Source organism: Podarcis pityusensis (genome assembly GCF_964106645.2).
Source record: "Podarcis pityusensis genome assembly, chromosome: 7".
Lineage (NCBI taxonomy): Eukaryota > Metazoa > Chordata > Lepidosauria > Squamata > Lacertidae > Podarcis > Podarcis pityusensis.
This window is the reverse complement of record NC_138031.1, coordinates 1,733,932-1,759,138: the sequence shown is the minus strand read 5'-3', so window position 1 is coordinate 1,759,138 and position 25,207 is coordinate 1,733,932. Positions and strand designations below refer to the sequence as shown.

At 50.0% G+C, this 25,207-nt stretch overlaps 1 protein-coding gene across 2 annotated transcripts; it reads right to left on the bottom strand.

Annotated features, from left to right (window-relative positions):
- Positions 1–87: 87 nt before the first annotated feature.
- On the bottom strand, positions 88–24,518 carry LOC308480900 (ras-related protein Rab-19-like). 2 transcript variants are annotated; one of them, XM_081012871.1, is made up of 5 exons: positions 23,859–24,518; positions 18,855–19,142; positions 16,717–16,879; positions 10,887–11,006; positions 88–265 (listed from the first exon to the last, which is right to left on the bottom strand). In XM_081012871.1, exons 2-5 carry the CDS (start codon positions 19,041–19,043, stop codon positions 156–158), a joined length of 582 nt encoding a protein of 193 aa, XP_080868997.1. In that variant the 5' UTR covers positions 19,044–19,142; positions 23,859–24,518; the 3' UTR covers positions 88–155. The 2 variants fall into 2 exon arrangements, with proteins under 2 accessions (XP_080868997.1, XP_080868996.1); XM_081012870.1 differs by lacking the exon at positions 88–265 and adding an exon at positions 3,579–5,837 and having other exon boundaries at positions 23,859–24,512.
- Positions 24,519–25,207: the final 689 nt, after the last annotated feature.

Here is a 25,207-nt window from a genome sequence, read left to right as displayed (position 1 = left end):
CCAGGGAAAGCGGGAGTTGTAGTCCGCTAACGTCGTGAGGTCCGCAGCCTTTCCCCAACCGGCTGTTTGGGGCGACGACTCCTGTCAGGCCCACCTCGCGCCGCAGGGGCTGATGGGAGTTGTAGTCCGAAAGGTGTGATGCTGTAACAGCTGAGTTAGGCCCACCTGCTCGGGGAGAGCCCGGCTGGGCTTCTCAGGGCAGGGAGGCAGCTCTGCAATTTGATGCATGAGAGCTGGGGACATTTGGCTCCTAAGGTATTCTGCCCTGCAGAGAAGCAGAGAATAGACCCATCGACTTGTAGGGACCCCCAGGGGTCATCTAGTCCAACCCCCTGCGATGCAGGAATCTCAGCTCAAGCATCTGTGGCAGATGGTCGTCCAACCGCTGCTTAAAAACCTCCAAGGAAGGAGAGGCCACCACCTTTTCGACAAACAGCTCTTACTCTAGTTATCTCCCGCTTGGACTACAGTGGTACCTCGGGTTAAGAACTTAATCCGTTCCGGAGGTCTGTTCTTAACCTGAAGTACCACTTTAGCTAATGGGGCCTCCTGCTGCTGCAGCACGATTTCTGTTCTCATCCTGAAGCAAAGTTTTTAACCCGAGGTACTATTTCTGGGTTAGTGGAGTCTGTAACCTGAAGCGTATGTAACCCAAGGTACCACTGTACTGCAATGTGCTCTATGTGGGGCTACCTTTGAAGGTGACCCGGAAACTGCAATTACCGTATTTTTCGCCCTATAGGACGCACTTTTCCCCCTCCAAAAATGAAGGGGAAATGTGTGTGCGTCCTATGGGGCGAAGGCAGGCTTTCGCTGAAGCCTGGAGAGCGAGAGGGGTCGGTGCGCACCAACCCTTCTCCCTTTCCAGGCTTCAGGAAGCTCTGCGCAAGCCGCGGGAGCCCTCCCCCAGCTTGCGCAGAGCTGCCTCTTATCCCGAAGCCCCGGCGTGCTCAGCAGTCGCGCCGGGGCTTCGGGTAGCTGCGCACAAGCCGGGGGAGTGCTCCCGCGGCTTGCGCGGAGCTGCCTCTTATCCCGAAACCCCGGCGCGCTCAGCAGTCGCGCCGGGGCTTCGGGTAGCTCTGCGCAAGCCCGTGGAGCCCTCCCCCAGCTTGCGCAGAGCTGCCTCTTATCCTGAAGCCCAGGCGCGCTCAGCAGTCGCGCCGGGGCTTCAGGTAGCTTTGCGCAAGCCGCGGGAGGGCTCCCACGGCTTGCGCAGAGCAGCCTGTTCTGGGGGCTGGGGTCAGGGGAAGCTCGGGCTTCCCCCGCCCCAGCCCTGCGCCTGGGGGGGGAATAAAAATATTTTTCTTTATTTCCCCCCAAAAAAACTAGGTGCGCCTTATGGGCCGGTGCGTCCTATGGGGCGCAAAATACGGTAATCCAGAATGCAGCAGCTAGACTGGGGACTGGGAGCGGCCGCCGAGGTCATATAACATCGGTCTTGAAAGACCTACATTGGCTCCCAGGACGTTTCAGAGTACAATTCAAAGTGTTGGTGTTGACCTTTAAAGCCCTAAATGGCCTCAAAGGCCCAGTAGACCTGACGGAACGTCTCCACCCCCATTGTTCTGCCCGGACACTGAGGTCCAGCGCCGAGGGCCTTCTGGCGGTTCCCTCCCTACGAGAAGCAAAGCTACAGGGAACCAGGCAGAGGGCCTTCTTGGTAGTGGCGTCCACCCTGTGGAACGTCCTCCCATCAGATGTCAAGGAAATAAACAACTACAGTACCTGACATCTAGAAGCCATCTGAAGGCAGCCCTGTTCAGGGAAGTTTTTAATGTGTGACATTTTAATGTATTTTTAATCTTTGTTGGAAGCCGCCTAGAGTGGCTGGGGAAACTCAGCCAGATGGGCAGGGTACAAATAATAAATTATTATTATTATTATTATTACTACTATCAAATCTCCCTTCCTGTAACTTGAATCTGGGGATTTGGGTCCTCCCTTCCAGAGCAGGAGAAAACGAGCTAGTTCCATCCTCCATATGACAGCTGTTATAAGAAAAATACTGCTCCTTTTCCCTTATGGGGTATCTAAGAGCCCGTATAGAGTCTTTAAATAGGTTCTCTATCTGTAGGAGAAAATAACAGAGGCCAACCAGAGAATATTGAGAAGCAAGGCAGCTAGTAAGCCTGATCTTTATTAAACTGTTGCAACAGTGTCCTCACTCACCACATGCAGGAGGCAGGGAGGGGTGGCTAACACCCCAGAGGACAGGATCACACTTCAAAACGACCTTGACAGATTAGAGAACTGGGCCAAAACAAACAAGATGAATTTTAACAGGGAGAAATGTAAAGTATTGCACTTGGGCAAAAAAAAATGAGAGGCACAAATACAAGATGGGTGACACCTGGCTTGAGAGCAGTACATGTGAAAAGGATCTAGAAGTCTTGGTTGACCACAAACTTGACATGAGCCAACAGTGTGACGCGGCAGCTAAAAAAGCCAATGCAATTCTGGGCTGCATCAATAGGAGTATAGCATCTAGATCAAGGGAAGTAATAGTGCCACTGTATTCTGCTCTGGTCAGACCTCACCTGGAGTACTGTGTCCAGTTCTGGGCACCACAGTTCAAGAAGGACACTGACAAACTGGAACGTGTCCAGAGGAGGGCAACCAAAATGGTCAAAGGCCTGGAAACGATGCCTTATGAGGAACGGCTAAGGGAGCTGGGCATGTTTAGCCTGGAGAAGAGGAGGTTAAGGGGTGAGATGATAGCCATGTTCAAATATATAAAAGGATGTCACCTAGAGGAGGGAGAAAGGTTGTTTTCTGCTGCTCCAGAGAAGCGGACATGGAGCAATGGATCCAAACTACAAGAAAGAAGATTCCACCTAAACATTAGGAAGAACTTCCTGACAGTAAGAGCTGTTCGACAGTGGAATTTGCTGCCAAGGAGTGTGGTGGAGTCTCCTTCTTTGGAGGTCTTTAAGCAGAGGCTTGACAACCATATGTCAGGAGTGCTCTGATGGTGTTTCCTGCTTGGCAGGGGGTTGGACTCGATGGCCCTTGTGGTCTCTTCCAGCTCTATGATTCTATGATTCTATGATTCTAACAATGGTGTGCAAGACCTTTCATAGACTTTTTGAAATTGCCTCCCCTGTAGCTCAAGACCACCACCCGAAACATCATACATACATCACTGAAGGGGCGGTCTACAGCAGAAAAACCTGTCTTCCAGGATACCTGCTATTGGTCACTGAATGCTTATACCTGGGCATCCTGGCCATTCCTTTGAGATGGTAAACAGTTTAGTTCCTGAATCTCTTACATATATTCATAGTTTGCTCAGCTTAGCAGATAATTGCCAGACTGTATTTGAAAAGGTAGGTGTAAGCTCCTACGGTCCAAAGACAACTGGAAAGCTTTTCCCATTTCCTTCCTCCTTGCAAGGAAATATTTGAGGTCAATTTGGGAAAGTCAAAATGCCTTCAGGATTGCTCTCCTGTACTGTTTCAGACATTATACTTATGCATGTGTGTTTGCCTTATACATTTATGAACATGTGATTTATATATATGAGACCTTAGAATCCCCCAAATGGAAATGGAAGTCGGAGCAAAAAAGAAACAGGGTGGTAAAGAAGAGAAACATTTATTTGTTGTACAATTTGTTGTACAATTTTTGGACCTCCCTACAAGGGAGAAGGGGTGGGTTTGAATCTCCAGGTGGGCAAGTACGCATTTATTTTTATTTATTTATATTAAGAAGACTACGAGTGCAGTCTGCAAGCTGCAGCCTGGCAGGATAATTCTCACATAAACTCTCTGGGATCTGCCCCCTTCCCCTCTCCTAATTAACCTCCATCTCCAGGGCTCAGTGGTAAGAGGGAGAATCACCAGGACCCAGCCCTGTGACATCACCAGGGAATGCCCCAATGACATCAGCAGAAGCTTCCCCTAAGTCTAAGGTTTGGGTCCTGGAATCTCAGGGTCTAGGATGCTCACGACCAGGCAGTCCTATTCAGACGCTACTGTTCCTTGTTCAGGGAAATTCAGAGAAATGAAGATTTAGATGTGCTACCTGTTCTTTTCTTAGGCTTCGCTTTGCTTTTTGCTCCCATGTGCAGTACAAACAAGAAACAGGCGCTGTACTGGGTTTTATTTTTGTAGAAATCATTGCAGGCAGGAATCAGAGGAAGCTGTTGCCTCAGAGCTGACAGCTCCAAGCCGAGAGATTTCTCCAGCTGTTGATTTCTCCCTGTCATCAGGCAGCCACGAAGGCACAGAGCCCTTGCCTTTTAAGAAGTAGCAAATCAAAGACAATTAGGGGCCTCCCAGAATAATTTTAAGCATGTTTACTTGGATTTTCAGTGAGACTGCTGAGTCATCCTCTGGCCGCAAAAGAGGAAAATGTCTCTCTTAATGCCATGCTATTGCAAAGTACCTCCTTCCTCAGAAGGTCATTGTTGCATACCTCAAATGGAGCACAAAGTCATTGCTTAAGTATTCTGCTGTCTCCAACATGCCAGAAATGCAGGTTTATAGGGTGGGATTCAATGTCACGCTGTGATCAACGTTCTGCCTCCACAAGCATTTCAGCTCACCAGACAGAGCCATCCCTGTGCGTGCTGTTCCAGGGCTTATACCGGCTCCCCCAGAGTCAGTTTTGAGGGGGATGTCCCATTGCACAAGCTGAAGTCTGCAGAACATTGCATGCATTGATGATGCTAGATTAAATTTGATAGCAACAACCTCAGCAGAATTTGCGTCAGCCCCTTTCATAGGAAGAAAGGGCATCTCAGAAGTGACATGTCTCTCAAGTGATGGGAAGGACAAAAATCTGCTATTTACCGTATTTTTCGCTCTATAAGACACACCAGACCATAAAGCGCACCTAGTTTTCGGAGGAGGAAAACAAGAAAAAAAAATCTAAATCCCAGCGATAGCTGCGCAGCCTGCATTTGCTCCATAAGACACACACACACACATTTCCCCTTACTTTTTAGGAGGGAAAAAGTGTGCCTAATAGAGCGAAAAATACGGTATTATTCTTGTTATGGAATAGCTGGACGCTGCCATGCTTCTGAATCCCAGTTGCTAGAAACCACAAGAGGGGAGAGGGCCATAATAATAATAATAACAATAATAATAATTTATTATTTATATCCTTGTGCTCAGGTTTTGCTTGCTGGCTTCCCATAATGGGCATTTGGTCGGCCACTGTGAGAACAGGTTATTGGACTAGCTGGTCCCCATTTGGCCTGATCTTGCAGACTCTTCTTAAGAAGAGAAAGTGTGGAATGGGAGGAGGATAGCAAGGATGATGTACTACCTTGTTTGGAACACCGACAGGACGTGGGAAAAGGCCAAAGGTTGCACCCTCACACATACAACCCCCCAGATCCCATATTAGCTCAGAAGCCGCAGTTCCCAAAAGTTGGTTGCGTGTCCACAGTGGGGTCAGTTCGTCAGCTGGGCACCCTGCAAGAAATGGCCCACAGGTCTCCAAAGAGAAGCATTGATGGAGGTGAAGCGAGGGAGGCTCTCATTGGCCCACCAAGATGACTTCCAGCCAAGGGTACCAGCGCCACAGCAGAATATGCTACAGAGACTCTTCAGGTCAGACACAGGCGCCTGCTATAGCACAGCCATCTCCGAGGAAGTGGCAAATGTCCCGATCCGATATGCGGCAAACGCACGGAGAAAGGCTACCTGAGACCAAAGGCTACCTGGAGCATCCTCTAAAATGCTGTGGCAGGAAGCTCTCCCAAGCTCAGCATCCACATTGGCCGTAGCCTGCATCTTGCAGCGGGAGATGGAGGCTGCTGTGCTGGAATTCGTTCCTGAGGAACAGCCTCTCCAGCATCTCCTGCAGGCTGCGCTCCACATTCTCACCTGGAAGTGAGGAGGAGAGAAGGAAGTCTGGGCCAGGTTGGAGGAGGAAGAGGGAGAGTGAGAGAGGAAGAAGGCCAGGCAGTGGGCAGGCAAGTCTCCTGTTTGCACTTATTCTGATTATTACAGGTATATAAGAAGAGTGGCAAATGAAATTAACGGACTCTGCAGAATTAGACAAAATGACAGGAGGGATTCGAAACCTGCGGGACCAAAGATTCTTAGAGGACTGGAGTAAATATTTGAACTATTTGCAAAGCAATTGTAATAAACAGATTACGCTAGTAGGACTGCAAGAAGTTTTGTAAGGTGGATTATGCGAAATATTGCAAGGAAGATTATGAAGATTAAGGATAATTAAAAGTAACAGAGAAATTAAGAAATGCAGATTAAGTGATAAAGTATGGAAAATCTTCAGAGGTAGCTGACGGGAGTCTAAAAAAATTGTATATGATAAAAACGTATGTTAAATGACTGGTGGAAATGATATGTTAAAAAATTAATAAAAATGTATATATAAAAAAACAAAAGGCACCGAGGCTGTGGATGAAGGTGAGGTGAGAGGGAGGCTCTTGGATGGACTGGTGTGCCACAATAATAGCAGCGTTGTTGGCACAGACCGGTCTCTGCCCCTCCCAATGTTCTGTGCCAGGAAAGCAGACTGCTGTATTACTTAATATTAGCAAAACGCCCTTCTCTGCTGGTGCTTGCTGGTCCAGAAATAGAACCTGCTGCTGCGCACCCATTCATTATCTCAACCCCCTGAGAGATGCACATTCCTCCAGAAAAGTCTGGCTGGCGCGCCTGCAAGCTACCACCCCACCCCTACCTTCCTCCGCCTGTCAGATTGGCTTGAAGGCCCTTTGTGACCTTGCTTGGCGGCTGGGCAAATAATTAGCACCTACCCAACCTGCTGCAAACCCCACAGCTTCACGCAAGACTGGCACAAGCTAATAAATACTATTTAAAGAAAGGTTGAGCAACCAGCAGGCTTCTGCCTAATTGCATGCTTGGGGCAGGGGAAGGAGCCCGGAGGGGAAGAGGCAGCAGTGTGATGCCGCAACAAAATAAGCTAATGCTGCTTTAGGCTGCGTCAGCAGAAATCTGGTGCCCAGATCAAGGCAAGTAATACCATAGTTCCGCTCTGTTCTGCCTTGGTCGGACCACACCTGGAGTCCTGTGTTCAGTTCTGGGCACCACAATTTACAAAGGATGTTGACAAGCTGGAACAATGTCAGGCATGGGCAAACTCAGCCCTCCAGATGTTTTGGGACTACAATTCCCATCATCCTAGCCACTGTGATCCACGCGACGGTCACCTCCAGACTGGATTATTGTAACTCGCTCCACGTGGGGCTACCCTTGAGACTGACCCAGAAACTCCAGTGGGTGCAGAATGCCGCGGCGAGAGTCCTTACGGGGTCCTCGCTGCGAGATCACATTCCCCCAGTGCTATACCAGCTGCACTGGCTCCCTGTGGAGTATAGGATCAGGTTTAAGGTGCTGGTCTTAACCTTTAAAGCCCTATACGGCCTAGGACCCTCGTACCTACTGGACCGCCTCTCCTGGTATGTCCCACGGAGGACCTTACAGTCTTCAAACAAAAACATCTTGGAGGTCCCAGGCCACAGGGAGGTTAGGCTGGCTTCAACCAGAGCCAGGGCTTTTTTGGCTGTGGCCCCGATCTGGTGGAATGCTGTCACAAGGGACTAGGGCCCTGCAGGATTTGACCTCTTTCCGCAGGGCCTGCAAGACGGAGCTGTTCCACCAGGCCTTTGGCCAAGGCACAGTCTGACCCCCTTCTTTGGTAATCCTCAGAACTCTAGCCCAATGGTTGCCATTAATTTGAATTTGATTCTGAATTGATTTTAGAATGAATTGATTTTAGAATGTATTTCAATTAATTGATTGTGATTTTATGTAAACTGTGTTACTTTTATTGTTGTTAGCAGCTCTGAGCCCGGCTTTGGCTGGGGAGGGTGGGGTATAAATAAATTATTATTATTATTATTATTATCTCTGACCGCTGGTCCTGTTAGCTAGGCATCATGGGAGTTGTAGTCCCAAAACATCTGGAGGGCCGAGTTTGCCTATGCCTGATCAAGGTTCTGGAAACTAAGCCTGATGAGGAGCGGTTGAAGGAACTGGGTATGTTTAGCCTTGAAAAGAGGAGACTGAGAGGAGGTAGGATACCCATTTCCAAATATCTGAAGGGTTGTCACATGGAAGATGGAGCAAGCTTGCAGCATTCGAACCAGTGACTTCAGATGAGAAAGGGGGTTCCAGTTAAACACCAGCAAGAGCTTTCTGGCAACAAGAGCTGTTTGACAGTGGAACAGACTCCCTCAAAAGGCGATGAACTCTCCTTCCTTGGAGGTTTTTCAGCAGAGGTTGGACGGCCATCTGTCAAGGACTTTTTAGCGCCGATTCCTGCATTGCATGGGGTTGGACTAGATAATAATAATAATAATAATAATAATAATAATAATAATTTTATTTATACCCCGCCCTTCCTGGTTCAGAAAACAGGGCTCAGGGTGGCTAACAACAAATTTAAAACACTTTTGACCATTGGAGGTCCTTTCCAGCTCTAGAATTCTATGCTTCCATGATTAACCTGTTCATTTGGACTCTGCTAACCTCGCCCACTTCGGCAAAGAGCAGATCAGACACGGTGGACTCAGGAGGATGCCAAGCACAGCCTGCTCTCTGTGTCATTTTGTGCCAGCTGCCTGGGGAAGTTATGCTGACTCTCGGTGATGATTTTACGAGGCTGACTCGGCATCTTCGGAAACACCTGCCCATCAGCAGAGTATGAAACTAAAGAACCTGGGGAAGGAAGGAAGGAAGGAAGGAAGGAAGGAAGGGGAGCCTCAGCAGATGTGGAAACAGAAAGCTGCTGTAAATGGAAAGCTCTAGGAGGCGTCAAAGAGAAGCAGCCAGACAATTGCCAGACGCAAAAGTGCACAGAGCTGCAAAAGTAAATTTCACCACGGTACTCGCTTCTTTTGGACTTCCAGGACTCTCTAGCTGGGTTCTGAGACTCTCCATAGGCCATATCCCCTCCATAAGAACATGCTTTTTAACATCTACATGCAGCCACTGGCAGAGATCATCATCATCAGATGACACCCAGCTCTACCTCTCTTTCAAATCACAACCAGTGAAGGCAGTGAAGGTCCTGTGTGAGTGTCTGGAGGCGGTTGGAGGATAGATGGCGGCTAATGGATTGAGGTTGAATCCTGACAAGACAGTACTGTTTTGGGGGGACAGGAGGCGGGCGGGTGTGGGGGACTCCCTGATCCTGAATGGGTTAACTGTGCCCCTGAAGGACCAGGGGCACAGCCTGGGAATCATTTTGGATTCACAGCTGTCCATGGAGGCGCAGGTCAATTCTGTGTCCAGGGCAGCTGTTTATCCGCTCCATCTGGTACGCAGGATGAGACCCTCCCTGCCCGCAGACTGTCTCGCCAGAGTGGTGCATGCTCTGGTTATCTCTCGCTTGGACTACTGCAATGCGCTCTATGTGGGGCTACCTTTGAAGGTGACTCAGAAACTGCAATTAATCCAGAATGTGGCAGCTAGACTGGTGACTGGGAGCAGCAGCCAAGACCATATAACACCAGTCTTGAAAGACCTACACTGGTTCCCAGTACAAATAAATAATAATAATAATAATAATAATAATAATAATAATAATAATAATTGCCTGCTGGATCAGGCCCGTCCAGCATAGTAGCCTCATGGTGGCCAGATCCCACAAGCAGGATCCAAGCACAAGAACAACTCTTGCCTCCTGTGGCCTCCAGCAACTAGTCTTCAGAAGCATGGCTGTCGCTAACTGTGGAGAAAAAGCAGAGCCATCCTGACTAGCAGGAGGGCCAACTTGGCCCAGCAACCACAGGTGTCTAGGGCCATGGGTGCTGTGCAGTGTGCCTGGCCCTGGCAACAAAATTTGTTGGTGCCTGGCCCCTTCATGAGGAATCTTGTGGGTGCTTGGGCACCCAGGGAGTTGGCACCTGTGCTGGCTAGTAGACATTAGTAGCCCTCTCCTCCCCCTCCTCAATGAATTCATCTAACCTTCTTTTACAGCTGCCCACATTGGTGGGCATCACTGCCTCCTCCTGTGGGAGGGAGTTCCATGGTTTAACTCTGCACCAGGTGGAGAAATAATATCTTTTACCTGTACTGAATCATCCAACAGTCAGCTCCCTTACCAGAGTGGTGCATGCTCTAGTTATCTCCCGCTTGGACTACTGCAACGCGCTCTACGTGGGGCTACCTTTGAAGGTGACCCGGAAACTGCAATTAATCCAGAATGCGGCAGCTAGACTGGTGACTGGGGGTGGCCGCCAGGACCATATAACACCGGTCCTGAGAGATCTGCATTGGCTCCCAGTATGTTTCCGAGCACAATTCAAAGTGTTGGTGCTGACCTTGAAAGCCCTAAATGGCCTCAAAGGCCCAGTATACCTGAAGGAGCGTCTCCACCCCCATTGTTCTCCCCGGACGCTGAGGTCCAGTGCTGAGGGCCTTCTGGCGGTTCCCTCCCTGCGAGAAGCAAAGCTACAGGGAACCAGGCAGAGGGCCTTCTCGGTATTGGCGCCCGCCCTGTGGAACACCCTCCCATCAGATGTCAGACAGATAAACAACTACCTGACATTTTGAAGACATCTGAAGGCAGCCCTGTTCAGGGAAGTTTTTAATGTGTGACATCTTAGTGTATTTTTTGGTCTTTGTTGGAAGCCGTCCAGAGTGGCTGGGGAAGCCCAGCCAGATGGGTGGGGTACAAATAAATTATTATCATCATCATCATCATCATCATCATCCCTGGCCTCAGCTGCTGTTCCCAAGCCTGTGACCCCTGCAATGTTGTCCTGAAAAGTATGCAGCCCCTGAAAGTCCACCGCCGTCCCCCATTTCAAGCCCCTTCCCGCTTCTTCTGTGGTTGGTGGGTCAGTGGAATTGCTGCCCTGCTCTTTACACCAACCTCACTTGCATCACCCTCTCTCTCAGTTCAGCCGGAAAGACGAGGCGACCCCCCCCCCTTACCTGTCTTGGCCGACACTTTGAACCTGCCGGATGCGCCGTGCTCCACCGCAAACTTCTCAGCCTTTTCTTCGGGGACGCAGCTCTCCAGGTCACTCTTGTTGCCCAGGAGGAAGAGATTGGCTTGGCGGGGGCAAGGGAGAAAGAACAGGAAGATCTGAGAACAGGTGCTGGGGCTAAAGGCTCTGAGCCCCTGGCAGGGCAGGAGGCGGCCAGTTCATGTACGGTAGGAAGGATATTTGCAGCTCCAACATTTGTTAACAATTTTGTTTGGGCCAGCAGCGTTTTCAGCTTCTGAGACTCCTGAGATACTACTGGTTAAATTCATTTCAACAACAAAAAACACAGCCCACAATTACTTTTTTATAGGTATTCGTTATCAATTTGATAGGCAGATGTTAAGAAATGATTGGAAAAAAGAACTTGTGGTTGCTGTGTTGCCGAGACAATGGGAGAGTGTTTTCATTTCTATAGCATAGGTAAGGTAAAGGGACCCCTGACTATTAGGTCCAGTTGTGGCCGACTCTGGGCTTGCGCCGCTCATCTCGCTTTATTGGCCGAGGGAGCGGGCGTACAGCTTCCGGGTCATGTGGCCAGCATGACTAAGCCGCTTCTGGTGAACCAGAGCAGCGGACAGAAACGCTGTTTACCTTTCCGCCGGACCGGTACCTATTTATCTACTTGCACCTTGACGTGCTTTCGCACTGCTGGGTTGGCAGGAGCAGGGACCGAGCAACGGGAGCTCACCCCGTCGCGGGGATTCGAACCGCCGACCTTCTGGTTGGCAAGTCCTAGGCTCTGTGGTTTAACCCACAGCGCCACCCGCGTCCCTTCTATAGCATAAGTAAATGGATCTTTACTTATGGCTTATACAAAAGAAAATAATATTTTGAATTTATTGAACTCCACTATGTTTGTATAGAAAAGGACTGCCTAAGACTGCATTTTGTTGGGGATGCAATAAGGATAATGCTTCTTTAAAACTCATGTTTTTACAATGTCTTATACTTATTAGGATTTGGGAGAAAGTAGTGGATTATATGACTGTGAAAAAGCTAAAATTTTCAGAGATTACTGTTCTTTTCAACTGCATACCTACTAGACGGAATTTGACAACTGGAGAACATAAATGGATTCTCTGTGCCCTCACTATGGCCAAAAGACTGATATTGCTGCACTGGAAAGAGAAATGTAAGGCTCCATTCATTCAGTGGGTTGAAGATACCCAACTACACTTGCCACCTAGGAGCAGGCTGCTTATTGATGTAGACTATGCAGGGACAAGGATAACGAAATTTGGAACACAGTAGGTTAAAAAAGCGAGAGTTATATAAGTGTATCAGAAATAACGATATATCAATTTGGATAATATTAGATAGGTATATATGGGATTGTAATTGTTAACTGTTATAGTGATATACTATACCCCAAAATATATATTAATTTTCTTTCCCTTGCTCTCATGATTTAGGACAGGCATAGGCAAACTCAGCCCTCTAGATGTTTTGGGACCACAACTCCCATCATCCCTAGCTAACAGGACTAGTGGTCAGGGATGATGGGAATTGTAGTCTCAAAACATCTGGAGGGCCGAGTTTGCCTATGCCTGATTTAGGACAATGCTTCTCAGAGTGGCCAGTACTGCCTCCTGGAGGTCAGTGGGATTAACTAGGGCAGGGTTTCCCAAATTTGGGTCTCCAGGTGTTTTTGGGACTACAATTCCCATCATCCCTGACCACTGGACCTGCTAGCTAGGGATGATGGTTGTAGTCCAAAAACAGCTGGCGATGGCAGGTTACGGTAGGGAGGTAGAAACGACTACCAAGGTACGACTGGATCAAGTTCATCCGTTTTACTGAATTCATCAACCAAAATACTTTTAATTGAATAAATGTGTCATGTATTGCGACCCTTTGTCAGGTGTGCATGCAGGAGCCAGGCCCTGTGACCAATAGGACTTTGCAGGACTGGGGCCTTCCTAAGTTTGTTCGGAAGAGGCAAGGCGCAGTCACACAGGTGAGGTCAATTAGTAACTCACAGCACCTGGTGGCAAGAGCCGGGAAGGGATATAAGGTCCGCATTTTCCCTTCGGCTCTTTGCCACAGCAACACGCTTTCTGCCTTGCTGTGTTTGACTCCTTGCTTCTCAACCCTCGGACCCCTGACTTCGTGACTCCTTGCTTCCTGACCCTCGGACCCCTGACTGTGTGACTCCTTGCTTCTCGACCCTCGGACCCCTGACTTCGTGACTCCTTGCTTCTCGGCCCTCGGACCCCTGACTTCGTGACTCCTTGCTTCTCGGCCCTCGGACCCCTGACTTCGTTACTCCTTGCTTCCTGACCCTCGGACCCCTGACTTCGTGACTCCTTGCTTCCTGACCCTCGGACCCCTGACTTCGTGACTCCTTGCTTCTCAACCCTTGGACCCCTGACTTCGTGACTCCTTGTTTCCTGACCCTTGGACCCCTGACTTCGTGACTCCTTGCTTCTCGGCCCTCGGCCCTCGGCCCCCTGACTTCGTTACTCCTTGCTTCCTGACCCTCTGACCCCTGACTTCATGACTCCTTGCTTCTCGACCCTCGGACCCCTGACTTCGTGACTCCTTGCTTCTTGACCCTCGGACCCCTGACTTCGTGACTCCTTGCTTCTCGGCCCTCGGACCCCTGACTTCGTGACTCCTTGCTTCTTGACCCTCGGACCCCTGACTTCATGATTCCTTGCTTCTCGGCCCTCGGACCCCTGACTTCGTGACTCCTTGCTTCCTGACCCTCGGACCCCTGACTTCATGACTCCTTGCTTCCTGACCCTCTGACCCCTGACTTCATGACTCCTTGCTTCTCGACCCTCGGACCCCTGACTTCATGACTCCTTGCTTCTCGACCCTCGGACCCCTGACTTCGTGACTCCTTGCTTCCTGACCCTCGGACCCCTGACTTCGTGACTCCTTGCTTCTCAACCCTTGGACCCCTGACTTCGTGACTCCTTGTTTCCTGACCCTTGGACCCCTGACTTCGTGACTCCTTGCTTCTCGGCCCTCGGCCCTCGGCCCCCTGACTTCGTTACTCCTTGCTTCCTGACCCTCTGACCCCTGACTTCATGACTCCTTGCTTCTCGACCCTCGGACCCCTGACTTCATGACTCCTTGCTTCTCGACCCTCGGACCCCTGACTTCGTGACTCCTTGCTTCTTGACCCTCGGACCCCTGACTTCGTGACTCCTTGCTTCTCGGCCCTCGGACCCCTGACTTCGTGACTCCTTGCTTCTTGACCCTCGGACCCCTGACTTCATGATTCCTTGCTTCTCGGCCCTCGGACCCCTGACTTCGTGACTCCTTGCTTCCTGACCCTCGGACCCCTGACTTCGTGACTCCTTGCTTCTCGGCCCTCGGACCCCTGACTTTGTGACTCCTTGCTTCTTGACCCTTGAACCCCTGACTTCGTGACTCCTTGCTTCTCAACCCTCAGACCCCTGACTTTGTGACTCCTTGCTTCTCGACCCTTGAACCCCTGACTTCGTGACTCCTTGCTTCTCGACCCTCGGACCCCTGACTTCGTGACTCCTTGCTTCTCAACCCTTGAACCCCTGACTTCGTGACTCCTTGCTTCTCAGCCCTCGGACCCCTGACTTCGTTACTCCTTGCTTCTCGACCCTTGAACCCCTGACTTCGTGACTCCTTGCTTCTCAACCCTCGGACCCCTGACTTTGTTACTCCCTGCTTCTTGATCCTCGGACCCCTGACTTCGTTACTCCTTGCTTCCTGACCCTTGGACCCCTGACTTCGTGACTCCTTGCTTCTCAACCCTTGGACCCCTGACTTCGTGACTCCTTGCTTCTCGACCCTTGGACCCCTGACTTCGTGACTACTTGCTTCTCAACCCTCGGACCCCTGACTTCGTTACTCCTTGCTTCCTGACCCTTGAACCCCTGACTTCGTGACTCCTTGCTTCTCAGCCCTCGGACCCCTGACTTTGTTACTCCCTGCTTCTTGATCCTCGGACCCCTGACTTCGTTACTCCTTGCTTCCTGACCCTTGGACCCCTGACTTCGTGACTACTTGCTTCTCAACCCTTGGACCCCTGACTTCGTTACTCCTTGCTTCTCGACCCTTGAACCCCTGACTTCGTGACTCCTTGCTTCTCAACCCTCGGACCCCTGACTTTGTTACTCCCTGCTTCTTGATCCTCGGACCCCTGACTTCGTTACTCCTTGCTTCCTGACCCTTGGACCCCTGACTTCGTGACTCCTTGCTTCTCAACCCTTGGACCCCTGACTTCGTGACTCCTTGCTTCCTGACCCTCGGACCCCTGACTTCGTGACTCCTTGCTTCCTGACCCTCGGACCCCTGACTTCGTGACTCCTTGCTTCTCAACCCTTGGACCCCTGACTTCGTGACTCCTTGCTTCCTGACCCTTGGACCCCTGACTTCATGACTCCTTGCTTCTCGGCCCTCGGCCCTCGGCCCCCTGACTTCGTGACTCCTTGCTTCCTGATCCTCGGACCCCTGACTTCGTGACTCCTTGCTTCTTGACCCTCGGACCCCTGACTTCGTGACTCCTTGCTTCTCGGCCCTCGGACCCCTGACTTCGTGACTCCTTGCTTCTTGACCCTCGGACCCCTGACTTCATGATTCCTTGCTTCTCGGCCCTCGGACCCCTGACTTCGTGACTCCTTGCTTCCTGACCCTCGGACCCCTGACTTCGTGACTCCTTGCTTCTCGGCCCTCGGACCCCTGACTTTGTGACTCCTTGCTTCTTGACCCTTGAACCCCTGACTTCGTGACTCCTTGCTTCTCAACCCTCAGACCCCTGACTTCGTGACTCCTTGCTTCTCGACCCTCGGACCCCTGACTTCGTGACTCCTTGCTTCTCAACCCTTGAACCCCTGACTTCGTGACTCCTTGCTTCTCAGCCCTCGGACCCCTGACTTCGTTACTCCTTGCTTCTCGACCCTTGAACCCCTGACTTCGTGACTCCTTGCTTCTCAGCCCTCGGACCCCTGACTTCGTTACTCCTTGCTTCTCGACCCTTGAACCCCTGACTTCGTGACTCCTTGCTTCTCAACCCTCGGACCCCTGACTTTGTTACTCCCTGCTTCTTGATCCTCGGACCCCTGACTTCGTTACTCCTTGCTTCCTGACCCTTGGACCCCTGACTTCGTGACTCCTTGCTTCTCAACCCTTGGACCCCTGACTTCGTGACTCCTTGCTTCTCGACCCTTGGACCCCTGACTTCGTGACTACTTGCTTCTCAACCCTCGGACCCCTGACTTCGTTACTCCTTGCTTCCTGACCCTTGAACCCCTGACTTCGTGACTCCTTGCTTCTCAGCCCTCGGACCCCTGACTTCGTTACTCCTTGCTTCTCGACCCTTGAACCCCTGACTTCGTGACTCCTTGCTTCTCAACCCTCGGACCCCTGACTTTGTTACTCCCTGCTTCTTGATCCTCGGACCCCTGACTTCGTGACTCCTTGCTTCTCGACCCTCGGACCCCTGACTTCGTGACTCCTTGCTTCCTGACCCTCGGACCCTCTGCTTCTTGACTCCCGGCTCTCTGAACCTCGGATTCTTGGCTTCCTGACCCCTGGCTTCTAGACTCCCGTTCCTGCTCCCACCCTGCCATCTTGCCCCCGGTCCTGACGTCCCCAGACGGGACTTCAATCGCCTGTGAACCGGACTGTGATACCCTGGGGTCCCATCTAGCTCTGCAACCCTATGATTCTGCGTCTGCGTGTCAGGCTGCTGATAAAGGTGCAGGCACAGAGGCGGAGAGGGGAAAGTGGCAACCGACCCCTCCATAGCCCGGGACTCTTCCTTTCCCCCTTGCCCTCTCACTTACCATCTGCACAGTATTGCCTGGCCAGGTACAGCCAGTGCAAGAGGCTGTCAAAGGAGAGGAGGTGCTGCAGGCTGTACACGAGGAGCACAGCATCCGCGTCCCGGTAGTAGCTCCTGCTCAGGGACAGGAAGCGCTCCTCCCCAGCCGTGTCCCACAGGGAAATCTGCGCAGGTTGAAAGAGCAGGTGGTTAGAGCGCCGAACAGGGGAACTCCCTGCTGCAGGAAACTTATGAGAGACTGACTGGAACCTAGAGGGGGATTCATCTGGGTTTTTGTGATGGCCTAGTCAGGTAGGGTCTAGGGACGCAGGTGGCGCTGTGGGTTAAACCCCAGAGCCTAGAACTTGCCGGTCAGAAGGCCGGCGGTTTGAATCCCCGCGACGGGGTGAGCTCCCGTTGCTTGGTCCCTGCTCCTGCCAACCTAGCAGTTTGAAAGCATGTCAAAGTGCAAGTAGATAAATAAGTACCGATCCGGTGGGAAGGTAAACAGCGTTTCCGTGCACTGTTCTGGTTCGCCAGAAGCGGCTTAGTCCTGCTGGCCACATGACCCGGAAGCTGTACGCCGGCTCCCTCGGCCTGTAAAGTGAGATGAGCGCCGCAACCCCAGAGTCGGCCACGACTGGACCCAATGGGCAGGGGTCCCTTTACCTTAAGGTAGTCTTTATGTGAGTATATTGTATTTAATTATGGGGTATCAGAGTTTTTAGGGGGCTAACCAGGCTGGGATAGCTGGGATAGCAGGCTTGTTGGTTTTGAATGTCTGGTGTAGATTTTTTCAATTTTGTTGTTCTGTATGGGACAATGACAATAAAGATTATCGTATCGTAAAAGGGAGTCTCTGTGGCAGCTCATGGGTTGTGGAATTCCCCACATGGCGTGCCTGGCACTTTTCTTATGCAGCTTTCAGCAAATGCTGAAGACACACCTCTCTGCCCTGATCTTTGACACCTGAGAAGTGTGTTTTCAGGCACCCACCCAATTCCTGTAACAGCAATTTGCTTTCACTGTTTCTAATTCTGAATTTCGAATTGGTCTGGGGCGTGCTGGTGAAGTGTGGGAAACAGAATCATAGAACTGTAGATCCCAAAGCGTCATCTAGTCCAACACTCTGCAATGCAGGAATCACAGAAGGAGACCTTCACCTGTCAGTGCTAGGATTTATTCAGGACTTCAATGCTGGGGGTTCGAAAAGTTGGGTGCCATAAATGTGGAAAATTGCAGTCAAACATACATGAGTACTAGTTGGTACATGAAGGGGTTAAGACAATAGAGCTGTGTTCCTTGACGCAGTTAGGTCATGCCCCTCTTCTCTGATGAGCGAAGAAGTTAAGCCTTCTCTTCCTGTGCCTCCCTTTTTCTCCACACCATGTAACCCACCAGGTGGGATGCGTCGAAGCCATCTCCAAAGCTTTGAACCTGCGTTTGGAATTATCTTCTGTATTTTCTACCCTAGAGGATTCTGCCTGCGTTCTCCTTGCTGCTGCTTGGATAAATGCATGAATCGGACCTTTGGAATGTTTTGTAAGTAAACCATTTTAAAGTTACTAAACAGTGTGTGGTCTGTTCATTGCAAGAAGGGTGGAAAGAGAGGGGCGCTTTGCAAGTGGACTAAACAGGATATGCAAAAGGTTTAATTCGTAGAATCATTGCATTTCTCAAGCTGGAAGGGTGTCCAATTTGTGAGTTTAAACTCTGCTGCTGGGGGCTCCCTCCCACTGGAGAGTGTGTTAAGCCCCAAATTCTGAATCTAGGCACACCCAGCCGGTTCTTTTATTATTCACCACACACACACACACACACATGGGTCACAAGACCCTATATCCCCGTCCTCCATGACAAAAACAGCCCTCCTCCTCCTCCTTTCTGAGGAGAGAGGGGAACGCAGAGCAGCATGCAGGAGAATCTCAGCTTCCACAGCAAGCAATGTGGCCCCCAGGAAATTGAGCCCCTGCCCCTCTCAGAATCGTAAGAGGGACCAAGCCATCAACTCCCACCCTGTATAAGCCCAAGCACCCAAGTGAGCTTACGAAGGTGCATAGACCCTGTTGCTTCTCCCTCTCCCTTTTCCCCTTTCATGAGGCAGGGGGTTCCACAGGCAAGCCACCAACCAAATGAGCTGCCCAGGAAGCGGGCCCTTACCTGGACCTGGCAGTTCCTGCTGTTGAGCTTCAGGGGCAGGGTTTTCTCGCACGTGTAGCTGTGCTGGCCGGGCGGGTGGTCTCCCTCCAGGAAACGCCCCAGCTTGATCCGATGGAAGAGCGTGGTCTTCCCCACCCCAAAGTCCCCCAGGAGGATCATCTTGAACCTGCGGCTCCTCGTACCTGCCATGGCTAGGCTTCTTCACCAGCAGCAGGTGGCCCACGCTCCTGACGGGCAGAGATGCTCTTTGGCCAAGCGAGAGAAGGAGACCTTGAAGTCGCGGCTCAGCTGTGGGGAGGAGGAAATGTGGCCGGTTTGTTCAAGGAGGGGAATAGGTGTTTGCTTTCTCTCCCTCTTTTCTGGAGAAGGAGGGATCCAGGACGCAAACACTTCCCCGTTGCTGGAAGTGGCAAAGCCCAGATCCAGACACAAGCTAGTTAGGAGAGCTCGGTCCAAGTTGGATCACCTTAATTTCCACATTTCTTAATTTTTAAAAATACGAATCTTTATTAATTTAAATTACACACACAAAGAATTTACAATCTCAGACTACAAAAAGAAAATTAAAGGAAAAAGAATTAAGGGAAAAGAAAATACAGAAAGAAGAAGAAAAAGCAGATTTACGTGCATAAAAAAGCTTAATCTTCCTAATTAATACTTACTGTATTTTTTGCTCTATAAGACTCCCTTTTTCCCTCCTAAAAAGTAAGGGGAAATGTGTGTGCGTCTTATGGAGCGAATGCAGGCTGCGCAGCTATCGCTGAAGCCAGAACAGCAAGAGGGATTGTTGCATTCACTGCGCAGCAATCCCTCTTGCTGTTCTACCTTCTGAGATTCAGAATATTTTTTTCCTTGTTTTCCTCCTCCAAAAACTAGGTGCGTCTTGTGGTTTGGTGCGTCTTATAGAGCGAAAAATGCGGCAAATAAACACTTAAATAAAAAAGACTTCTGACAAAACGAGTCTTCCAATCATTCTCATTGTACTGTTTATACTGTCGTCATATTCCCTGCACAGTTTTATATTCTTTAATATTGTTCCCGTCTACTCCACAAACAGTATTTGTTGTGTTTACAAGTATCACTCAAGTTCTGCTAATATGGTGTGGTGGGTACAATATGATCTTATGTAATCCTTAAATATTCTCCATTATCCAAATATTTTCTGGTTCAATACTCCTCTAACTCTTCCCATCAGTTTTGCTAGTTGTAAATATTCTAACATGAGTATCTGCCAATTTGCGATTGTCAGTACTGTTTCGTTTTTCCACTTACTCGCCCCAAGAATTCTTGCTGCTGTGGTGGCACGCATGAACAGCGGTCTTATGTCCTTTTTAATTTCTAGTGGTAAAATGCCTAAAGGAAAGATCTCTGGTTTGTTTGTTTTTTAAGTGAGTCATGGAATTGTAGAGCTGGAATGTGAACCACAGAGTCATATAGTCCAGCCCTCTATAATGTGGACCCACAAAGGGGACACAGAAACTGAAGGATGACTACTTATATGCATTGGACTGCTTCATTCAGTATAGTTATGTACTGAGTTGAATAGGATCCAAAATGCAGCAGTCTGATTGGTCCTAGAACAATAGGATCCAGAATGCAGCAGTCTGATTGGTCCTAGAACAATAGGATCCAGAATGCAGCAGTCTGATTGGTCCTAGAACAATAGGATCCAGAATGCAGCAGTCTGATTGGTCCTAGAACAATGCAGCAGTATGATTGGTCTGCAGGAACCACCCAATCCAGCTCCAGGTGGAAGTGAATCCACAACCTGATTGGCCTACCGGAGAATTCCAGAATTAGCCAATCACGTGGGGCCCATTGTGTAAATAATGTATATAAAGCAGATACTATGGGGGGACTTTCATTCCTCCTCACCACTATGAGCTGAATAAAGAGCATGAAATCCACTCTCGACTCTGAGTATATTTCAATGGTGCTGGCCTTGAAAGCCCTAAACGGCCTCAGCCCAGTAGACCTGAAGGAGCGTCTCCACCCCCATCGTTCTGCCCGGACACTGAGGTCCAGCGCCGAGGGCCTTCTGGGGATTCCCTCACTGCGATAAGTGAGGTTACAGGGAACCAGGCAGAGGGCCTTCTTGGTGGTGGCACCCGCCCTGTGAAACACCCTCCCATCAGATGTCAAGGAAATAAACAACTATCTGACTTTTAGAAGCATCTGAAAGCAGCCCTGTTTAGGGAAGTTTTTAATGTTTGATGTTTTATTGTCTTTTTAATATTTTGTTGGAAGCCGCCCAGAGTGGCTGGGGAAACCCAGACAGATGGGCAGGGTGCGGTGGTAATAATAATAATAATAATAATAATAATAATAATAATAATATTTAATAATCATCATCAGTGCAGGATTACTTCTCTGCAGGTTTCTTTAAGAAACTTAGAGCCACAACAGGTGTAAATGTGAAGATTAAAAACCACCTGCTGGCAAATGGAAAAACAAACAAAGGCTTCCGCCAGCACCAACTTAGCATGACATTCAGCGCAGATTTCTTTAGCAAACATTGAAGCGCATTCAACAGAAAGGCATAGCAGGCAAAAACGTGTACAGAAAAAGATCTGGCTGATTCAATGGCACACATAACTTTTTTCAAGTGAAACTCACATTTTGGCTACCTTTTCCAAGGGGAAATAAATGCCCCCTTGCCAGTGTAAGCGCGGGGAGAGCCATTAACATGTGTTTCCTCCACAAGGAGGAGCATACAGTGTTAGGAAAGGTGTGCGGAGGTAGGGAAAGGGAGGATAAGAACGCAAGAGGGTGCTGGATCAGGTCAAGGGGGGCCCAATCCAGTCCAGCATCTTGTTATCACGGTGACCAGCCGGGTGCCTCTTCTGGAACCCCCCAAGCAGGATCCGAGCACAAGAGCAACTTTCCCCTCTTGGGGTTTGCAGCAGCTGGTTTCCAGAATAATAATAATTATTATTTTTTTATTTATTTATACCCCACCCTTCCCAGTTCAGAAACCGGGCTCAGGGCGGCTAACAACAAATTTAAAACACTTAATTGTAACAGCAGCATAAAATACAGTATAAAAACATGAATAACAATAAAATTCAAAAATCAATTTAGGGGAAATAAGCATTAGATAATCCCCAGGGCTAGCTGGCTGAATTGGTCCTACTTGGGCCAGCGAGGAGACCAGGGGAGAATTAGCTGTGGGATCCCAGAGCGGGTGATCTTCATAAAAGGGGAGGGGGAGGGAAGAGAAGGGAAATAAAAGATCAGTCTGAATTCAAATTGAAAGCCAGGTGGAATAACTCTGTCTTACAGGCCCTGCGGAAGGAGGTTAAATCCTGCAGGGCCCTGGTCTCCTGGGACAGAGCATTCCACCAGAGCGGAGCCACCACTGAAAAGGCCCTGGCCCTGGTGGAGGATAGTCTGACTTCCTTAGGGCCCGGGACCTCTAAACTATGGTTGCTCATGGACCATAAGGTCCTCTGCGGGGCAGAGCAGGAGAGGCAGTCCTGTAGATATGAGGGCCCTAAGCCACAAAGGGCTTTAAAGATCAAGACTTGAACCTGACCCTATACTCCACCGGGAGCCAGAAGCTTCGTTGCCTTCAACTGTGGAGGGAAGAGCAGAGCTATCCTGGCTAGGAGCCATCGATACCACCACCCCTCCATGAATATCAATATAGTTGGAATCTCCTTTCTTGTAACTTGATGCCATGGGTTCGAGTCCTACCCTCCAGAGCAGCAGAAGACAAGCTTGCTCCATCTTCCCTGTGACAGCAATTCAGATATCTATCCTAGCACCTCTCAATCTTATCCTCTCCAAGCTAAACATACCTGGCTCCTTCAACCACTCTTCATAATGCTTCGTTTCCAGAACCTTTATCCTACTGGTTGCTCTCCTTTGCCCACCTTCCAACTTGTTAATAATAATGATAATAATAATTATAATTATAATATTAAACTAATGTACCCAGGACCAGACAGAGGACTTCAGATGGGATGTACACTAGACATCTGCTGATACAGCCTAGAAGGTAAAAGGTAAGGGGATGCGGGTGGCGCAGTCGTCTAAACCACTGAGGCTCTTGGGCTTGCCAATCAGAAGGTCAGCGGTTCGAATCCCCGCGACGGAATGAGCTCCCGTTGCTCTGTCCCAGCTCCTGCCAACCTAGCAGTTCAAGAGCATGCCAGTGCAAGTAGATAAATAGGTACGGCTGTGGTGGGAAGGTAAACGGCGTTTCAGTGCGCTTTGGCTTCCGTCACGGTGTCCCGTTGCACCAGAAGCGGTTTAGTCCTGCTGGCCACATGACCCGGAAAGCTGTCTGTGGACAAACGCCGGCTCCCTTGGCCTGAAAGCGAGATGAGCGCCGCAACCCCATAGTCACCTTTGACTGGACTTAACCGTCCAGGGGTCCTTTACCTTTACAGTGGACGCTCGGGTTGTGAATGTGATCAGTGCGGGATGCATGGTCGCAACCCGCAGCGTTCGCAACCTGCAGTGGCGCATCTGCCACACGCGGGTTGCGATTCGGCGCTTCTGCGCATGTGCAAAGCACGATCCCTGAAACCCGGAAGTAACCCGTTCCGGTACTTCCGGGTTTCGGCGGGTCTGTAACCCGAAAAAACGCAACCTGAAGCATCTGTAACCTGACGTATGACTGTACCTTTTTACAGCCTAGAATTGCATTAACTTTTTTTGCCTAGAATTGCATTAACTTTTTTTGCTGCTGCATCATGCTGTTGGCTCATGTTAAGCTTGTGGTACCCGAAGACCCCTACATCCTTTTCACATGCCAAGCCAGGCATCCCCCATCCTATATGTGTGTATCTAGATTATTCCTATGTGCAGAACCTTACATTTGCCCCCACTGGTATTCAGATCCTTGGTCCAAACACCAGAGACATACCCACAGCCCGGGTGAGGGACAGCCTGGCAGAACCCCATAAAACAGGGCCCCATAAGAGGCACCCCCATTCCAACCCAGCTCCCCCACCAATTCAGACATGGAATGTCTTGCCAGGGCAGTGTCTCATCTACCTTGTCTGTCCTCGCGCCAGCCGGGTCAGCTGCCTGCTTGACCAAGAGTCTTCTTCCTTCAAGGGATCCCCAGAGAGATCCTCGCCCTGCCAGTCACATGCCAGTCACAAGGCCAATGTCCAGAGAGGGCCGCCCGTTCTCCTTCAGGAGCTCCTGAAGAGGCCTTAAGCCTCCGGGGTGTGGTAAGAGGTTGGCACCGATGGCTGCCTTTCCCTGACCCAGCCTAGTTCCCTGTCTCTGATGGAATATGGCAAGAAGCAGGGCAAATGTCGTGCACACCGCATCAGATCTTTATTTGCCTCTTTATGTGGGGTTGGGGTTTGTTTGTTTTCTAGTTTTACAGCCGCGAGAATTCTCCGAGCTCAGAAACGCCGTGTTTGTGAGCCGTGAAATGCAGGCGCTTGAAGCGCAGCCAAGTGCCCTTGCCTGGAGTGGCAAAGGAAGCAGGCAGCTGGCAGACTCATCTGGGGAGACCGAGGTCCCAAGTGGCTGTTTATTAGGGCACCCCGTCCTCCGTCACTTCTGTGTTGGAAATCTGCACTGGGAGGACATTGTCGCAGGTGAACTAGGATGTCTGTATTTCGTATACGCTGCCTTCTCCTCTAAGGAGCTCAAGGTGGCAATAATAATAATAATAATAATAATAATAATAATAATAATAATAATTTATTTATACCCTGCCCATCTGGCTGGGTTTCCCCAGCCACTCTGGGCAGCTTCCAACAGAACACTAAAATACAATAACCTATTAAACATTAAAAGCTTCCCTAAAGAGGACTGCCTTCAGATGTCTTCTAAAAATCTGGTAGTTGTTTATCTCTTTGACATCTGCTGGGAGGGCGTTCCACAGGGCGGGGGCCACCACCGAGAAGGCCCTCTGCCTGGTTCCCTGTAACTTGGCTTCTCGTAGGGAGGGAACCGACTGAAGGCCCTTAGCGTTGGACCTCAGTGTCTGGGCAGAACGATGGAGATGGAGACACATACATGGTTGTTCTCCTCCGTACAACAACCCTGAGAGGGAGGCTCAGCTGAGAGGCAGCGACTGGCTCAAGGTCGCCCAGTGAGCGTCATGGCGGGGATTCGAACCTTGGTCTCCCAGGTCTGATTTCGAAACTCTTACCACTGCACAACACTCGTTCTGTTTCCAGCGAATGCAAGGTTTACCTCTTGACTCCCTACCAGGCAGGAAGACTCACATGAGAGAGGCTGCGCATGGAGCCCCAGGACCCTTGATGTAAATCACAGGACAACTGGTGACCCGTCAGGGTCAAGGAAGCCCCCCAAGTTTGATGGCTCACCAGGAGGAGCTGTGAAGGGAATACCTGGCTTTTTTCTGCCTGGCTGGTCAG

Coding starts and splice junctions, on each gene's coding strand:
- LOC308480900 (XM_081012870.1), bottom strand. CDS start 19,043: ATGGCAGGTACGAGGAGCCGCAGGTTCAAGATGATCCTCCTGGGGGAC. Junction 16,880..18,854: donor GCAGGAACTGCCAGGTCCAG/GTAAGGGCCCGC, acceptor CAACCTGCGCAG/ATTTCCCTGTGGGACACGGC. Junction 11,007..16,716: donor CAGGCAATACTGTGCAGATG/GTAAGTGAGAGG, acceptor GCCCCCGCCAAG/CCAATCTCTTCCTCCTGGGC.